The sequence below is a fragment of the Pelodiscus sinensis genome, chromosome 3 (genome assembly GCF_052426305.1).
Source record: "Pelodiscus sinensis isolate ZL-2025 chromosome 3, ASM5242630v1, whole genome shotgun sequence".
Taxonomy (NCBI): domain Eukaryota; kingdom Metazoa; phylum Chordata; order Testudines; family Trionychidae; genus Pelodiscus; species Pelodiscus sinensis.
Genome location: NC_143054.1, coordinates 182,425,948 through 182,444,317, shown reverse-complemented (window position 1 = coordinate 182,444,317; position 18,370 = coordinate 182,425,948). Strand labels below are relative to the sequence as shown.

Genomic DNA, 18,370 nt, shown 5'->3' with positions numbered 1-18,370 from the left:
GTAACTCTTCCCCAACTCTGTGTTTTGGAGAGATTCACATTGCTGAGGGATAGGCCTACAGCAGCATTTTTAGGATGGAGAAAGTGTGGCATACACCTCATGAGGGTGGAGAGTTAGAATTTACTGCAGCCCTTATGGAATGCAGGAATGAACTGGAGGGGAACAGCAGATGCACATAAGTGTCTTCAGGTAAAACTACCTTAAAGTTTAGTGTCCTGATGGATATAGAACCAAGTGTGTTCCCAGTAGTGCACTACATGTATGTGTCAAGTTATTGCAACACTGTGTGCATGACCCAGAAAGTGAAAGGGCCTTCTTGATTTCTCTGGATATGCATATGTGGTAATTGTGCATGCAAATGTCACCGCACCAGTGCCTCTGGCCACTGAAAACTAGCCCCCAGTATTTGGAATAGCTTAGGACCCTCATCATACTCTCTGCATTAAAAAATGGATGCTGCAAGTCAGAAAGAGTTGTCATTTGTTTCAAACTGATGCTGGACTAACATGTACAGATAAATCTACCTTTCTTAATTATCCTCCCTTCGCCAGTGATAGATCGGAATGGAGCAGCTTTAGGCCTCTCGGATGCATTGGGACCTGTGATGGGAAAGGCCATTAATCTTATTATTTAAGAACAGGACTGTTCTTTAAAAAAAAAAAAATCGTTTCCCAAACTTTTAAAAAAATTAACATGGAGGAAAACTACCAACGGCCATATGTTTTCCTTACCATATTCCTGCATGAGCTTTTGAAAAGTCAATGCTGATACTTGTCTTTGCCTTTTTGCTTTGTTACCATAAGGATCTACATGGGAAAGAAGAGTATTGCTGATTAGGAGGCTCTCCACCGTGTTTTGTGAAGAAAGTTTCCAGAATTGATTAATGTCTTTTGGTTATAGTGGAAAGGATCTTCCCAAATGTAGTTCTCATAGAAATTAGGGATGTTAAATTGCGAGTAATTTACTAATCCAATAATAGATACATTTTGCATTGACTATTCGATTAATCAATAAGGCGCCTCTGCCTTTGAAGTGTAGCAGAAATCCTAAGGCTGTTGCTACACTTCAAGGGCAAAAGCACCGTGTGGACCTCAGGGTCAGCTGGGGACTCTCCTGCTGACTCCAGGCTCTATGCGGCGCTGCTGCTTTGAAGTACTCCTTCCTCTTTTCCCCCTTTTTCCCCACTGCCTCTTTCTGATAGAGGCAGCAAAGTGGGGGGGAGGGGAAGAAGGCACATCCCTAATAGAATTGTGATCTAAAGAGCTGATACAAAAATCAAAGCCCATCAATCTTAATATTATTCTGAAGGACAATATTGGAGTGCTGTTAGTAATGATTCCAAGTTGTTCTCCCATGTAAAAATACAGTGTAATATGCTCTTAAGAATTCTACTAGTAGGAACTATACCTTTTTCATCTGGTAGATATCTGAAATCCATTGGCTCACTGACTTCCTGGTCAGAGGGTCTTCGCAACTGCATCTTTACTGTAACTGGTTCAGTGATGTCTTTGTAAAATGGTGGAGTTTTGAATACAATTGCTACTTGACGATGTACATCAGCTTGTGAGAAACTACCTTTGGCTTCCCAGTCATTCAAGACAAATCTGACTTCTATATCATCTAATTCACCAGAAACAGAAGGTACCCATTAGTACAGAGAGAAAAACTGAAGTCTGTGGCCAACATTTTCAAACTTGCAGGCCTAAAGTTGGCCATTTAAGTCCTTATGTAGGCTCCTAAGTAAGTGGCCTGATTTTCAGTGGTACTGAGTACTTACTGAGTTCAACGGGAGTAGAGGATACTCAGGACCTCTGAAAATCAGGCCCCTTATTTAGGAGTTTAAGTGAAGATTCAGAAATCTAACTTTACACCCCCACATTTGATAACATTGGCCTCGGCAGCTGAATACATTTGTAATGTATGTTGGAAAGAGGGAGATAAATTAATCAATTACCTTTTTGAACCTTGTCACACAGTAGAAATATTTCATCTCCTCCTTTTACGCTTCCACAGTTCTTGTTCACGCGACAGATTCTCAATTCTGCTGTGTTGGGAGCGCCTAGAAATAAACAGGAAAAAGCTATAAGACATAAGAACTTAAGAACATCCGTGCTGGGTCCATCTAGTTCAGTATCGGGTCTTCTACCAGTGGCCAATGCCAATTATGTCATTGGGAATAAACAGAGCTGGCAATTTAGTGAGTGATCTACTCCCTGTCATCCAGTTCCAGCTTCTGCTAGTTGAGGTTAGGAACACTCAGAATTTGGGGCTGCTTTCCTGACCATGTTGGCTATTAAAAAGAGACTTTATGAAAGTGCCTTGGGATGACCGATGGGCAGGTATTACAGAAGTGTTCTAAACGAAGGGATGTGGATGGCAGGGGTGAATTTGAAAGCTTTTCTGAAATGGTGCAGGTATCAAAGCCTGTACTGAAAGGGCTCCATCTTGCTCTCTCCACTACATAAGGCTCAAAGTATTAGTGGCTGCCATAGAATGAAAGTGCAGAGGAGAAATTCTGGTGCACATACATTGAAATGAAATTCTCCATCCTGTTTGGCCTAACAAGGCAATAAATAGTGCAGAGACCCAGGATGCACCCAACATTCAGAATGCACTCAATCGGAAGGTAATTTGAAGCATGTTCCTATGTGCCTAGACCAAGAATAAATCAGTAAGTAGATGATGAAAGTTCTGGGTATGTAGCCTTTTCCTGTCTTAGCAGCGTTATTATTTAAATGCCCAACTCCTAACTAGAGCCCTGAGCAGATAAAAAACGTTGTATCCGCAGCTCTATCCCCAAAATTGAGCCACAGATATCCGCATCTACAGATGCAGATACCCATGAATATAAAGTGGATATCCGCAAATGTGCAGGGTTCTAGACACAAAATTTGTATCCACATTTGTAAAAAGGAGTTGCAGATATCTGCATCCTCATCTGCAGATGTGGGTACCTGTGGATATAAAGTGGATATCTGTGGATTTTCAGGGCTCTAGTCTTAACCACTCATCTTCCATATTTATTTCCAAAGCCAGCTCATATTAGTATTACAAATATTTTACTACTTAGCTCGGTGTTGTTACTTAGCATTACAGTAGCTCTGACCCACAGAGCTTGGATGCAAAGGTTTGGTCAATGACCCTTACACGTCACTTGGGAGTTGTTGCAATTTGAGAAAGTGATACCCTCCCCTTCCCTCGGTCCCTCGCCTCAGCACAGAAGGTTATACTTTTACTGACTGACCTTTGACCTAAAAGAGATGGACAAATGAGGGTGAGGCATGAGTCAATGAATCTTCCTGTATGCTTACATGGCATTTACTCAATGTGGAACCAAACAGGATTGGAGTCGCTGGGCACTACCCCTATGGAAATGGCTATTTAGTATTTTTATGAAATAACAGGGGGTTTTATTTTAACATTTGGAGGCAGTAGCCAAGATTTTAAAAAATAGAAGCCTAAAGTTAAACTCCTAAATTTGAATTTAGCATCTAAATATGTAGCCAGATTTCAAAAAAGCACCCACAGCCTCCACTACAGTCTATAGGAATTTCTGGGTGTTCAGTCTTCTGAAATCTGGCCACTCAGGCCCAAGTCCAACAACACACCTTTAAGCATGCACTTAACTAAGCATGTGAACAATCCCAGTAAACTCAAATGAACTGTACACATGCTTAAATTTATGCATGGGTTACAGGCTTTGCTGGATCAGGCCTCATTTAGGTACTTAAATATGGAAAATTCTGAAAAGCTTGATAATATTGCATATATCATCTGTAGTTCTATACAAAGGGCCAGATTTGGCCCCAAGGACAACCACTTTGTAATTTCTACTGAGCTTGGCATCTTAACTAAAGATATGCTGACACAGAAGGCCTCTGGCATGTTTTCAGTGCTCACAGAGGTAGTGTATCAAAAACTGCCCTCTGCAAGATTACCTTTGGGAGCCTCGCTGTTTGTAGTTACAAAATAAACCAATACAATTAAGATAATATAACTGCTTAGCCTTGAGTAGCATGGCTATGCTGGAGACCTAAAAATTAAAAAAACCCATTAAAGTTGCAATCTGAAGCAGCTGAAAGTTAAGAAATCTCAGAGTTTAGGCTGTGTGCACAACCAAAATTCATCCCTCTGTGCATATGCATTATGATACAATCTTCATGTATATGATCACATGCTGTTTTTCCCCTGACTCATTCACTGTACAGAACAGACTGTTTAGTGAATGAGAACACTGCAATATTTTGTCTCATCATTATTCAATGTGTGACCACATGCCTTACTGCACGTGCAGCTATTCAAACCCTTCTCTACACAATAGTATAGCAGTATTAATTTCCTCATGACTCTCTCAGCATAATAACTGTAGTGCTTTATTAATATTAATGAAACACAACAGCCCTGAGGTGTAATTTTTACTATCCCCAAACTAAGATACCTAGTAATTCTGGGTGCCCAATTTGAGATGCCTCAGAGATTGAGACTGATCAGAGAATTTGGTATTATGTAGCACTTTCTATTCTCAGAGCACAGCTCCCATTAACCCTAGCTGTAGCTGAGAGTGCTCAGCACTTCTGCAAATCAGACCCAGGTGTGTCAGATTGGGTATTCAGAAAATGAGGAACACATAGTAGCCACCACGTGAAAATTCTGGTTTACGTGACTTGCACTGTGTCATACAGGAACTCGGCAGCAGACACCAATCCTCCAGGGCAGCATTCAGCTGCTTTTACCATGAGACCATGCTTTCTTATTCCTGCAGTTCCTGAGCTCATTTGCATCACACTTTCCCCAAATGAGGAAGGTTTTCTACAAAGAAGCTACACGACCCTGATTCAGTCACTAAGCCAAGACAGGTTGTTTTTAGCTCTATCACTCACTGAATCAGGGGTCCTGGGACAAAAGAAGTATGTGATCATGTAATTAAGAACTCTATCATAATGCATACACATAAGGAGGACAAACTGAAATTTGTATGGCCAACTTTAATCCTGGCATTGCTTAACTTCTGAATGCTTGATTTTGCAAACTTGATGTCCTTTCAATGTAGGAAATTATATCCCAGAAAACAAATTTTTCAAAATGCAAATTCTATCATGTGGAACTAATACTGATGCTGACCCCCAAACACTGGGTTGGGTTGTTCAGCTGTACAGTACAGACCACTTCCACTTGAGCTAAGAGTAACCTATTTTCTATTTGGTCCAGTCACTGGAGGGAGTGAAGACTCACTTTGCCAATCAGTTTCACAACTATTTGCGGACAGCAAAGGAATGTGAAGACTCAAGGATTATGAGTTTAATTCCAGGTTTCACAGAGAAGCTTCTCTAGTGGCTACAGACCTTTCCACCCCTATATTTAGAGCCCTGCAAAGATATCCATGGCTCATTTTTGTAGATTTGGACGTGGATACAAATTTTGTACCTAGAACCCTACAAATTTGCAGATATCCACACATCTACGGGCATCTGCCTCTACAAATGTCAACGCGGTTATCCATGACTCATTTTTGCAGATACTAATATGGATGCAAACACAGGATGTGAACAGGTAACTGGTAAACTGGCTACTGGGTGAGGTTTACTGGGTACCGGTTAACTGGTGCCCTGGAGTAGCCCCCTGCCCATGGGCTGCCACAGGCAGAGAGCTGCCCCAGTGTGGGTGGGAGCCAGTGGCAGCCTCCTGGGGCAAGGGTCAGGAGCCTCCTGCTGTCAGCGGTGGCAGCAGCCCCAGCCCTGGGGTCAGGGATCTCGCTAGTCAGTTAACCATTTAAACATTCGTTTAACCTAACATTTAATCACTTAACTGATTGATCAGGATTTTATATCCCTAATGCAGATACAGATACAAATTTTGTATCCACAGGGTTTTACCTATTTTTACTCTCCTACCCAGCTCTCAATGAAATGGTTATAAGAATGTCTCTTTAATGAACACACACAAATATTTTTCCCTGATCTCATTCTCAAATATGGCTAACTATTTTAGCAGAAACTTTCCAAAAGTTTCGGCCTGTGGCAGACACCTAACATGGGAAATTTGAGTCTAAACAACTAAAGTTTGGCAAAAAACTATAAGTAACTGAAAAAGGAAGCCATCTCAACTACAGAGTGCCATCTGAACAGCCTTTTGCTCCATCTACAACCATTTGTTTCCACACTAAACTCATACATTTCAAAATGAAAAAGTTAAGGGAGACTAGAAATGACAAAAAGTGAAGACAAATTATTAGACTGAATGCCTGTGGGCAATCAATGAAAAGAGAGCTATGAATATTTGTATTGCTGCTCATTTGAGTAGACCTGCGAAAGCTCTGGGTAATGTAGGTATCCCAAAGTCACTGGCAATAAATATAAACTTTATTCACATCTTCTCAGACTATAAACCATTAGACTATACTGAGAGCCAGCACTGTTCAATAGTAGGAAAATTTGTGTTATTTGAACAAGGTAGCGGTTTATTGCATGTATTCAACTGCATAATTCTGGTCATTTTATAATAATCTAGGAGACAGCATGCATACACATCACACAAATCTTTTATTCAAGGTCATAATCTGACCTTTATGAATTCTGCATGGCAGAATTAGTTTGAAAAGGTCAACAAAAATTCACTTTTTTGAGGAATGCAGATTTGAAGCTACCTTTCCCAAAACGAGATGTCACAGCAATTCTACTGACTTGTGGTTGAAGTTATGCATCATGTTTTATGTACACTACTGCTAAGCTAGAACGGAGGTCCCAAACCCCCATAGTACAAAAAAAAAAAAAAAAATCACCCACACACACCCTGCTAAAACCAAAGAAAGCTGAGTTTCCTCAAAAGATGTAGCAAGCTGTCATTTCTGCAGTTTAGCAGAGACTGACGTCAATTTAAAGGCACCTGCAGTTATGATCTAGCATATTTCTAAATGGTAGCTAAGACACATTGCTTTTAGCTCTGTTAATTTTATCTCAACTTCACCTAAGGCGAAGCACCAGCTCTGCTATACAGTGCCTAAATAAAATAGTGTGTAGCATTTTGACTGGTAAAAATAATGAGATTTGTAGCATGTTTTAAAAACATGTTTTAAGAACAGGTAAAAATAACAAAAACACTGGTTAAAACTAAATACTTCCATGGTGGTTTAGTCAATTCATAGCACAACTCTCATCAACTGCTCAAATGCCCTTTTTAAACAAAAATCAGTGGTTTCTGCTAAAATAATCAGTCTCATGATCTACAAAACTTTGCAAGAAATGTCTTACAGAAAGATGACAAAAATCATCGGAAAATTCTGCAACAATTATTAAAGGCTAATCTGCAAAGGCAGAATATAAATATTTACATCTCAAATTTCACATTCGTTTTTCAGATGACCCAGATACAGTGTAGTGAAGTTATTTGAAAAGTCTCTGAAAAAGCTAACCCTTTCAAAACAAGCAATAAAATTCCATACTGGGCAGTAAGTCAGCATAAGATCTATATACCACATAGGGGGCCAGACTTGGAGCTACTCTAAACTGCCACAGCTCCACAGAAAGCAGAGAAGCAACGCCAACTTACACCAGCTCAGGAGCCCAGGCCTCCAAAATAAGGCTTGACGGGACATCAGTAATTTAGAGCTTTGTGCTAGCTCTCTGCAGGAGTGAATTTCACCCACAGGACCTGATCCAAAGCACAAAGAAGTCAACAGAAAGATTCCCCAATTATTTAAATAGGCTTTGGATCAGATCCTTGTTTACAGATGGTGTTTTATGGCAGCTAAATCCAAGCTGGACCCTCTCTCAGCCAACTTGATCACGACAAAGTATTTTAAACACTTTGCCTATTGAAAACTAGGTTTATTGTTACTGCTACAGTATGTGACCAAGGGCTGTGAAAGGATCTGATGAGTATTATGTCTGAGAAAGATACTGCACCTCCTGCTATCTAATGTCAACACACCACTCACACCTTTGTTACACCCATTGCTATCTGACAGGCATAAACACAATCTACACTCCATATTCTGGCTTTGGTTCTAAGCACTAGGATCCAAAGTCAATGCTTGGAGCTTTGGCCCTGTCTTTGCATTGAATAGTGCAATGGAGCCAGAAAGTTGAGAGGCAAATGGCTGGGAAGGTGGCCTGACATCTATCACTTCAAATACAAGGGAAAAGTTATCACTTAGAAGTGCACCTGTCCCAGTGGGATACTCACGGTTATCATAAATAGGGTTGGAGACAACGGGAGGAAGTGGTAACGCGCAATTGCCATGTTCATCAGGGAGGAACACCTGAAAGCAGAGTCTCACGACATTGAGGTCATACTCATCGACACTGTGCAGCTGTTCTTCGGGCACTGCAGGGTAGAGAGAGATGGCAGAATATGAGGCCTAAGGACCCAGTGGCTTGCCAAGAGACAATACTGGGGAATTAGCACCATGTTATCATGCAGGAACAACAACTGCACTTGAAAAAGAAACCAAAGCGAATCTCTGCTGGAAGAAGCAATGATGCCACCAATGTACGGATAATTCTCCTGTGACACTCACTAACCCCTGCAGTAGCTGAACATAATAAATCCCTTGCATGTGGAACAGTTGCCTTCAACTCTTACGCCTTCAGTTACTAAGCCTACGGCTGCTGCAATGAAAGTAAAGTATGTTAATCACCCAAGCTATCTCTTGGATTAAATGTGATGGGCCAAACTATGGTTGCCTTGTGGCAGCTGCCACTGAGGAGAAAGAACAAGTACTAAAGAATGGAGCTTATCTCCTGACCACCCTAGTGTGCTCCTAACAGGAGGCAGCCAGCATATAGACTAAGTCATTTAGCAAGCAAGGCATTTGCTTAACTCATACCAGAATAATGGCTCCCAAACTTTTGGGGGCTGCAGCCCCCGTCTATGAGGGATCTGCAGTGGGGACAAGTGCTTTTTTCTCACCTGTGGTTCTTCGTTCTCTCTCAGTTCTCCCCTCCAAAATCTTTGTTCATACTCTCAAGTTTTCCCTAAAGTCCTTTTCTGTGTTAAGGTTTCCCCACCTTGTTCCCCTCTCTTTTTTTTCCTCGCTCTCTAATTGTCTCCATCTTCTCTCTCCCATTACCTGTCATGCATAGTTAAGATGAGAACATAGACAATTTTGTCTTGAATAATTCTTCTAATGTGTAGGAAGACTTAAGGTCCCAGCAGCTTGCCAATAGACAACCCTCCAAAACAGCAGACTCTGTCCAGAATGAGGGCACCATCTCTGCTCTTTCCCCAGGTCCTGTGTTACTCTAGCTACAAAAACCAAGATTTGGCTGTAATATCTCTTTCTATTAAAAAAAAATCTCCTTTGTCCCACTGACAGCTACAATTATTGGGAACCACATTTTAATTGAAAAAAGATGATCCATTTCTGCTGATGTGTGTCAGGTCTGTATCTAAGAATAGCAGCTACTGGTAGCATATTCAGGTGACATTACAAGTACACTTCCTTTAGGGAATTTTGTGCATGTTCTTTTTCCCACTGTAAACTGAAACATTATATAACCCATGCCTAGCATTTCAGCTTTCTCCAGCCTACTACGGCATGTTAATTTTAAAAATCTCAAATCAGAACATAGTCTACTAAATACCTCATTTATTAAATGTCTCAGAGGGGTAGCTGTGTGTTAGTCTTTAACTTTAAAAAAACAAGTAGTCCTGTAGCACCTTAGATAAAGATATATAGAGAGAGATATATAGATATAGTATCATGAGCTTTCATTGGTAAAACCCAGATCTGAAGAAGTGGGTTTTGCCCACAAAAGCTCATGATACAGTACTATTTTTTTTGTTAGTCTCTAAGGTGCTATAGAACTACGCGTTGTTTACCTCATATATTGTGACTTTAATTCTATACTTTAAAAGAGAATATTATCAACAGAATCCTCTCTCTCTTCCAAACCTACTGTTAGCTAGAGAATGATTTTATGATCTCATTTAGTCATTCAAAGAATCACAAACCAAGCCTGCACTATCAGGAAACCATAATTCTTCCAGTTTACCAGCCCTTCAAAAGCCACCTACAAATGTCATTTACACCTTAGTACTAGGGATAACAAGAGTGAAGGTTGAAACATTGGATATCAAGAGTGAAGGTTGAAATTTGGACCACCCCACCCCCCTCCCCAAAGAAAGAAAAAGAAAAAGGAAAAAAACCCAGTGACCACACTGTACCGATAAATGTCAAACACTTGCATCACCGTTTTGGTGTCCGCCCCCAGAAAGAGTAGGAGGTGACACCACCCACGCTGGTGACTTTTTTCACTTTTTGGTATTATTGAAATAGTACATGCAGCAAATTCAAAAGGGGTTCCTCTGCATTTTTCATTTGCGATTGTGATTTGAATATTTCAGTCTCTACAGATCTCAGTTTTAAACATAAATTTGATCTTTTTCATTTTAAACCTGGATATTTACCTATAAATGCACCAGGACTTGAAAGTTAAAAATCAGTCACTTTACAGCTTTAAAAATTTTGAATCCAAGCTTGATGTCCTTATCTGGACAGATCTACTCATGACACAATATTGCCAGTGTACAAAGTGCAGGATCAGGCCCCACTAACATATCACACAGTCTAAAGTAAAGTTTCATAACATAATATACATTAGTAGCAGACTTGTTAACAGAACAATGATGCAGGTTTTATCCCTGCAACCATTTCACCCTGTAATTTCAATGTCTGTGTTCAGACTCTCTCAGATAACTTCCAATTTACCACACGACATCTGTTCTCCCTGCTGAACAACCCTCACACAGAACTGGGGACAGGGTGTTGGGCCAAAAACAGAGGGGTGGCTGTTTGCACCTCCCTATTCAGGGGCTGCAGGAATTGGTGCAGGATCTGCAAGGATCTGTTAATGCAAGGATCTGTTTGGATGCCTGAACTGCTAGTACCAGTCCTGCAACCTACCCTGAAGATGGTATACACGACAAGGGCAGTCCTCAGGGCTGAGCAAATTGCTAACTGCTTCACCAACTCAAGGAGACTTCCACAAGCACAAACTCTATCCACCCCAGCCCTAATCTTCCTCCTCCAACACCACACTCAACTTGTACTCTGTCTGCCCTAGAATACCCCTGCATCTGGGGTTGCTGCAGAGGTATGACAGCTGGGCCTGGGCATAAGGGGCCCTTGATATACAATTAGGCCTAAAATGGCTAATGCAGACTCTAAGTCAATGCTGAATTGGTCTCTCTTCAAGGTCAAATCAATAGGAGTAAGCAAGACGTCACAGGAGACTTGGAGGTGCATCTTGCTGAGTTTCTGCCAAATGCTACTTTTATGAGAAGATATTTGTGGGCTCTGGGTGAGGTGGAAAGCATAGCCTCCCTATGCTGCAGAGCTCAGAGATTTACAGGGAAAGCACTGCCAAACTTGTGCACTTGGGAGAATCTGCAGTGGGGCAGGCCCCCTTGTAACAATGCTTGCAGTCCCTCTTCCACCCTGGGATGGATCTTGGATAGCAGCGTGTGCTGCTCTAGGGCTTATCTAGCCCTTTTCACATTGATTTGCTCATCTCTGCATCAAGATCTGCTAAAAATACACCAGGACCAAATACGTTTGGGAATAACTATTGGTTTGTTTCTGTTGCTAGAATTAGACCTGAGGACAGTTTTCTCCTGGGATGGTGCAATATGTCACTAGGGTTGCCAATTCTGATTGGACATATTCCTGGAGGTTTCATCACAGAACATAATCTTTAATTAAAGATTAATCTTTGAGACTTGGAGGCTCCAGGGACTTCCCTGGAGGTTTGACAACCCTATGTGATGCACGGATGGGATCTAAGAGCCCAAATCCCTTTCTCGGTTAGACAGATAGCTGCTCAACCTAGCTCAGGCCTGGCAGATGCAGCCCACTCATCCTTTGACATTACCTGAATGAGATAAATGTTTAATTTTTTCCTTCATAAGTCTTAGGGAATGGCATATTTGCTGAGGTGTAGCACACCATTCACTTCCCAATGTCTCTGGTATCTCAGCCATTCCCCAGTAATTTAGGGCAGTTAAGCAATGATGTCTCGGTAGCATTCAGTTTCAAGGACTCACACTGGCATTTCAGTACTAGCCTTTGGTGTTAACCCAAGCTCTGAAGGTGGGGGGTTGCCCAGGTTCATTCCATGCCTTCTAGATCATAAGTTACTACACTAAGGGCTCAAAGTTTATCCAGATTACAAACTTCTCACAGTGGATTTGAAGGTGTTGGGATTTGCTGTGGTTTAGCTCAGGCATGAAAGCTGGATCTGGTTTCTGATACCGTACCATCTCAATGCTGGTACCCACAGTGGTGGATCAGTGGTCTTAACTACAAACCAAAGCCCCAATTGTGCACTGTGGTTTGTGCAGGTGCAGCAGTATCCCCAGGCACAAGAAGTTACAGATTTAGCGTCTAAACTAAAGCAACTCCAAAGTTCCAAAAATGTAGTGGTGTTAATATGCTAATAGTAGGGTTCAAATAATATATTTTCACAAGATATAAATGAGCTTTCAATCTATCATTGTTTCCTAATCAGTCTGCTTGACCAAGCTGCTCATCACTTTGAATATCAGAAAGAGATATTCAATGCGCGAATAATTCCAAAATATTAAATTCATTTGAAGAACAGTTTTTACTGGAGTCAGCAATGTTATTATGTTTCCCATATTCTTAAAAGCAGTTTAACATTTAAAGAAAACATGCCATTTGAAAGAGGAAGTGTTCAGTTAAGACTAATGCCTCTTATCTATTTTTAAATTTCACTTCTTACCAGATGAACAGAATAAAATGCAGCAATCTTTTTTCTTTGCTTTAGATCCATCTTTGTGATGAGATATTTAAAAAAAACCAAAAATCTATGGACCATATTCCATCCTGACATAAAAACACACAGTTCTTATTAATGTCAACAGGAATAGCATTCACCCATGAGGACAAATTACAACCCAAATAAAACAAATTGTTATTTTTGACCAGAGTAGGAATTAAAGGCCTGATCTTTCTTCCACTGAAGTCAGTTTGAGTTTTGTTGTTTACTTCAACAGAGGCAAGTTTGCAACAGAAACCTGACTATAAGAGTTACCCAGGTAATAATAGAACAAACAAGTCATATTTGTGACCTATATACATACACAAATCAAAATCAACCAATTCTATTCAACTTCTCACCAAGAAGAACTCACAATCTACAAGAAAAAAAGCTATTCAACTTTTTATTTTAAATTAATAAATTTGTGACAATGTGGAAGGTTTTTAAAATATACCTTTTGGGCTTACGGTCAAGCTTTTGTCTACAATCATGAGAGCTAGAAACATCTTTTATTTAAAAATGTAAAATAGAGATTCTCGCCTATCTTTTCTCCTGGCACTAGAGATTAAAAAAATACATTGACCATCTTCAGACTTGCAACAATATTGTGGGACTTTGCAACACTGAAAATGGTTAGTTGCTCATGACCAATCTGCTACAAGAAAGAAGCTACACTCAATTAATGACTTTTCTATTAATTTGTCACTTCAGTGCTATTTACCTCTGTTTCAAGAGGTACTTTGATACAATTACTATAAAGACATTGTTTATCCATGTCAAAAATAATAGAACTGCAATAACTCTCTACTTCTGCATCCATGAAGGGGCAGCCTCTGCAGAACCGCTGGGCAAGTTGCGGGGGCTGCTCCCTGTTCCTGGAAGAGGCAAGGACGGGGGCAGTTCCAGCAGCAATTTAAAGGGCCTGGTGCTCCAGTTTCTGCTGATGCTGCCACAATAGCAACTGAGAGTCCCGGGACCCTTTGAATTGGTGGGTCCTGGGGCAATTTCCTCCTTCGTCCTCTCACTTTGGCCAGCCCACATCTATACAGGCAGTCCCCGGGTTACGTACAAGATAGGGACTGTAGGTTTGTTCTTAAGTTGAATCTGTATGTAAGTCGGAACTGGCGTCCAGTTTCAGCCACTGATCAGTTTCAACAGCAGCTGAATCTGGACGCCAGTTCCGACTTACATACAGATTCAACTTAAGAACCCCAGGCATCCCCAAGTCAGCTGCTGCTGAAACTGATCAGCGGCTGATTCCAGGAAGCCGGGGCAGGGGCTTCCTGTAGTAAGCCACTGGTCAGTTTCAGCAACGGCTGACTTGGGGACGCCTGGGGCAGAGCAGCTGGGGTGCGGCTAGGTTGGTCCAGTAGCGCCGCTCCTCGGCACTACTGGACCAACCCAGCAGCACCCAAGCTGCTCTGCCCCAGGCGTCCTGATTCAGCTGCTGCTGAAACTGACCAGCAGTGGCTGAATCAGGACGCCTAGGGCAGAGCAGCTGGGGTGCTGCCGGGTTGGGCCAGTAGCGCCCAGAGTGGCGCTACGGGACCAACCGGCAGCGCCCCAGCTGCTGTACCACAGGCGTCCGGAGCAAAGCCGCGGAGCACGGGGGCAGCGGGACAGCCCAGATGTGCCGTGGCTGTCCTGCTGCCCTCGGGCTCCGCGGCTTTGCTCTGCTTTGCTCCCCGTCCCCCTGGTGTGCAGACCAGGGGGACGGGGAGCAAAGCAGAGCAAAGCCGCGGAGCACGCAGGCAGCGGACAGCCCAGACGCGTCCAGGCTGTCCGCTGCTCGCGTGTTCCGCCGCTTTGCTTCCTCTCCCTGGTCTGCTGGAGACCAGGGAGAGGGCCCCGTTCGTAACTGCGGATCCGACGTAAGTCGGATCCACGTAACTCGGGGACTGCCTGTATAGCAAGGTTACAACAGATATAAGTTCCAAAGCCTTTGACTTCAGCAGGGAGCCCTAAATTCCATCTCTCTAGTGCAACTTCAATGACAACTAGTTCCTCCAAATGTATGTCCCTTTTTAAAAGAAAGGTGGAAAATTATACTACATCGCAAGAATAAATAGGATTATGGAACCACAACTTGAACAGGTGGTAGGTGGACTATTAAAAAGTAACAGATCTTCAGAGAATAATTTATAAATCACCATCTCAAATCTATATGCCGCAATGGGTCCCCACATGTGAGAGCAAAATTTTCAAAAGCATTTGGCAGTGGACTAACTCTGCTTCCACTGAAGTCAAACATTAACTACACTGGCTGGACCAGTGCTGAGTGCACCTTAAAAACTCCAGGGATTTGTGGGGGTGGAGAAAATCACATGTAACAATGTGATCAGATTAAAGCCAGATCTACACTCAAAAGTTAAGATGACCCAAGTATGTTGCTCCAGGGTGTAAAAACCCACAACCCTGAGCAATTTAGTTAAGCTGAACTAACCGCTGGAGGAGACCGCAATAGAATTCTTTCATCAACCTGGCTACCACCTTTTGGGTAGGTGGACAAGCTACTCCAATGTGAGAACCCCTCCAGTTGCTACATTGTATGTTGCTGGGCTCCAGCCCGCCCTGTTGAAGTGGTTAACCAGTTAAACAGCACATTTAACTGATTAAACGTGATTTTTACATACCTAATAGAGAATACTTTGTTAGCTCACAAAGGTGTTGCTAGGACAAATCTACTCATGTGGGCAAGATGCCCAGATACTATGGTGATGGGGTCCAGAAAAGCAGACAGAAATGAATGTTCTCTGCCAGTCTTTCACTAGACTAACACGGCTACATTTCTATCACTAGAAATGTAGGCCATGAGTAGGGTTCTATGGAATGATGCACATCTGAAGATTTCATTTTACTTGCTTCTGTAACATTAAACTGCAAAAATCCTGAGCCTGATTCATCACTGTGTAATTCCAGGATCCTGGCACAAACCAAAAAATCAAGCCCTCTCTTTTTTACTGATGCACTTAGGCCATGTCTACACTAGCATGCTTACAGCGGCACAGGAGTGTGTGGGAGGAGAGCAGATGTACTGCTGTAGGATTGCTCATGCAGCACAGCACTGTGCACATTATCACTTATTGCTGGCAAAATTTACGTTGCTCACAGGTGTGGCTTTTTTCACACCAATGAAGGACACAAGTTTTGTGAACACAAGTAGTAGTGTAGACATGTCCTAAAGCTGCCAGAAGGGCCAATAGACTCTCAGGTGAAATTATGTTGGGATTAAAGACTGAAGTTTGCATGTGATGAGATTGTATAGGGAACATGAAAGGCTATTTGGAGTACTGACAAGAAGTATAGATGAAGCATGTGCAGTTTATAGGATGTCACCATACCTAATAGGAGGCTGCTCCCTCCTTTGCCAAGCAATAACATCAACTTGACTGCTAGAAGCCACCCACTCTAGAACGGATGGGCAGGCAACTCAGCATCTAACCTTAACGTGTATGGAAACTTCTGAGGCAAAAGTGCCAAGCTGCCAAAAGGCCTTGTGCTGATTTTCTGACATGCAAAGTGTGCAGAAAGGGCTATGTTAAGAACATTAGCTTAGTTTACCAAAAGACATTTTGTGCCCTCAGTAACTCACACAGTAGTTGTGCACACATATTGCCAAGCAGAATTAACCCTCCCTCTATCTAACAAATACAACTATGACTACTGCCCTAACAATCAAAACTGTACTTCACTCAGTAGGACACATACTTTGCCACTAACAACTGCAGGTGCATTGCAACTGCTCATGTTTGCCACCAGCTCATACAGATTTAGGGCTCAGCCCTTTTAAAGGAATGACATGTTCGGATTGGTCCTGCTTTGGGCAGGGGGCTGGACTTGATGACCTCCTGAGGTCTCTTCAGCTCTATGATTCTATGTAGAAGGACTGCCTTGGGAGCGGCTCCTGTAAGACTCTGTGACTCGAAGAGACTTCTCTGAGACACAATTTTTCCAAAACCCCTTTAGAACAGGGTGTGAGAGTTATATTGCATCTGCCCACTACCAGATTCTGCTTACTCATCCCTCATCTCTAGCTCTGCATACAGGTGCAAAGTGGGGGAGCAGATGACTCCAGCTACTCCCTGAGCCTCACATGTTAGAGCAGAATATCTGGCATGCAATCCCTGCTCTCCCCACACGCCTATTTAGGCCTGCATAGCTGTGCAGTGGGTGAAGGGAGGATTTTACACACCTGCAGGGCTAGATGTAGTCAAGTCACAACTGAGCCCTTTGAAGAGAGATACTTTGCATGTCTCAAGGCAGAATTTGGATGTTTACACCATCAATGGGATTTTACTACAGCAAATCTGTGGAAGAAACATCCCTCACATTCTAATGATTTTGTGTAGTGTCCATCACCATAATGCATCTATGAAGTCAACTAACCAGTTCAAACTAAAATTAATATCAATTACTAAGTCTGCCTCTCCTCCACATATATTAAAGCACTTCAAAGGGTAGGAAAGCATTTTACAGATAAGGAAACTGAGACCGAGAGGAGCAATGAGGTCACACATAAGTCAGGGGCAGAATTAAAATGGAATGGAGAATGCACAAGTCAAAGTATCTGCTCTTTGTGGACAATGCCATCTTTAAACAAGTTCCTGTTTTCAATCTAGCTGAAAAACTGAAACTGAGGAAACAGCTCCAAGGGAACTTATCCAGCAGCTCCCAAATGAAGCTCAGATCTTTCTAGCCCTCAGTTGTCTAACCACTTAGGGTCTCGAACAACAAAAATGGTATGCTTCCAATTTTTTTATACTAAACCTTTTTTTCCCTCAACTTGAAATAAAATTGCAAAGTTTTCACTTTATGCAAAAGTCCAGATTTCATCACAAGATTAAACAAAAGAGTGTGTATGGAGGGAGAAGGAATGCAAGGATTCTTCAAGCAAATATAATTGGGTGATCAGCGTTACTAGGTTGTCTTGGTGGGTTAACCCAGTGCATTCTTCAGTTTGAGAATGTAGGCTGATTCCTTGTTGTTGTTTTTTAAAAACATCATTCTTTTAAATATCCACTGTAGAGACTTCTGCTGTTTCACACCTCACAAAATGTTCTGAAAGTTCCCTCTTAAAGATCCTCTCCTGGGTCAAAGATAACTCTTGTGCTTATTCTGTGACTGTAGTAAGTAAGCCTTAGTGTAAAACAGCCCTAGCAGCAGAGGAGTGTGGCAGTGAGGGGGAAGCGGAGAGTGTGGCTGGGGTAGGAAAGTAAAGGGAACTGTAGAGCAAGGTGGAGGGAAAGGGGTCTTGAAGAGTGTGGCTGGCAGAGGGGCTAAGAGGGAAGTTGTGGAGAGCGTGACGGGGGTGTGTGGGAGGAGAGCATGACGGTCGTGTGTGGGTGAGTCTTTGAGAATGTGACATGTGTGGGTGGGAGTGGGAGTTGTGGAGAGTGTGACTACTGAGAAATGAGTGAGGGATCATCTGTGAGAGAAGAAATAAAGGACTGGTAAGGAGAAGGCAGCCAGGAGAGGCAGCACAAAGGAGAAACTGGGGAGGACGTGGAAGTTGAATTTAGTAACTGAGGAAGGAAGTGGGTTCTCAAGTCTAATCAACCACTTACTAGGCAAAGCCATTATAAGTGAATGGG

General features: G+C 42.2%; 1 protein-coding gene across 2 annotated transcripts in view; it reads right to left on the bottom strand.

The window, feature by feature from the left end:
- REL (REL proto-oncogene, NF-kB subunit) overlaps positions 1-18,370 on the bottom strand; it is a 52,860-nt gene that overhangs the window by 2,214 nt on the left and 32,276 nt on the right. For both annotated transcript variants that reach the window (XM_025184195.3, XM_006122177.5), the window contains 5 exons: positions 8,182-8,322; positions 1,955-2,059; positions 1,408-1,620; positions 732-806; positions 525-599 (listed from right to left, as the gene is read on the bottom strand). In XM_025184195.3, the coding sequence (XP_025039980.1) occupies positions 525-599; positions 732-806; positions 1,408-1,620; positions 1,955-2,059; positions 8,182-8,322 (609 nt within the window). The remainder of the gene's footprint in view (positions 1-524; positions 600-731; positions 807-1,407; positions 1,621-1,954; positions 2,060-8,181; positions 8,323-18,370) is intronic.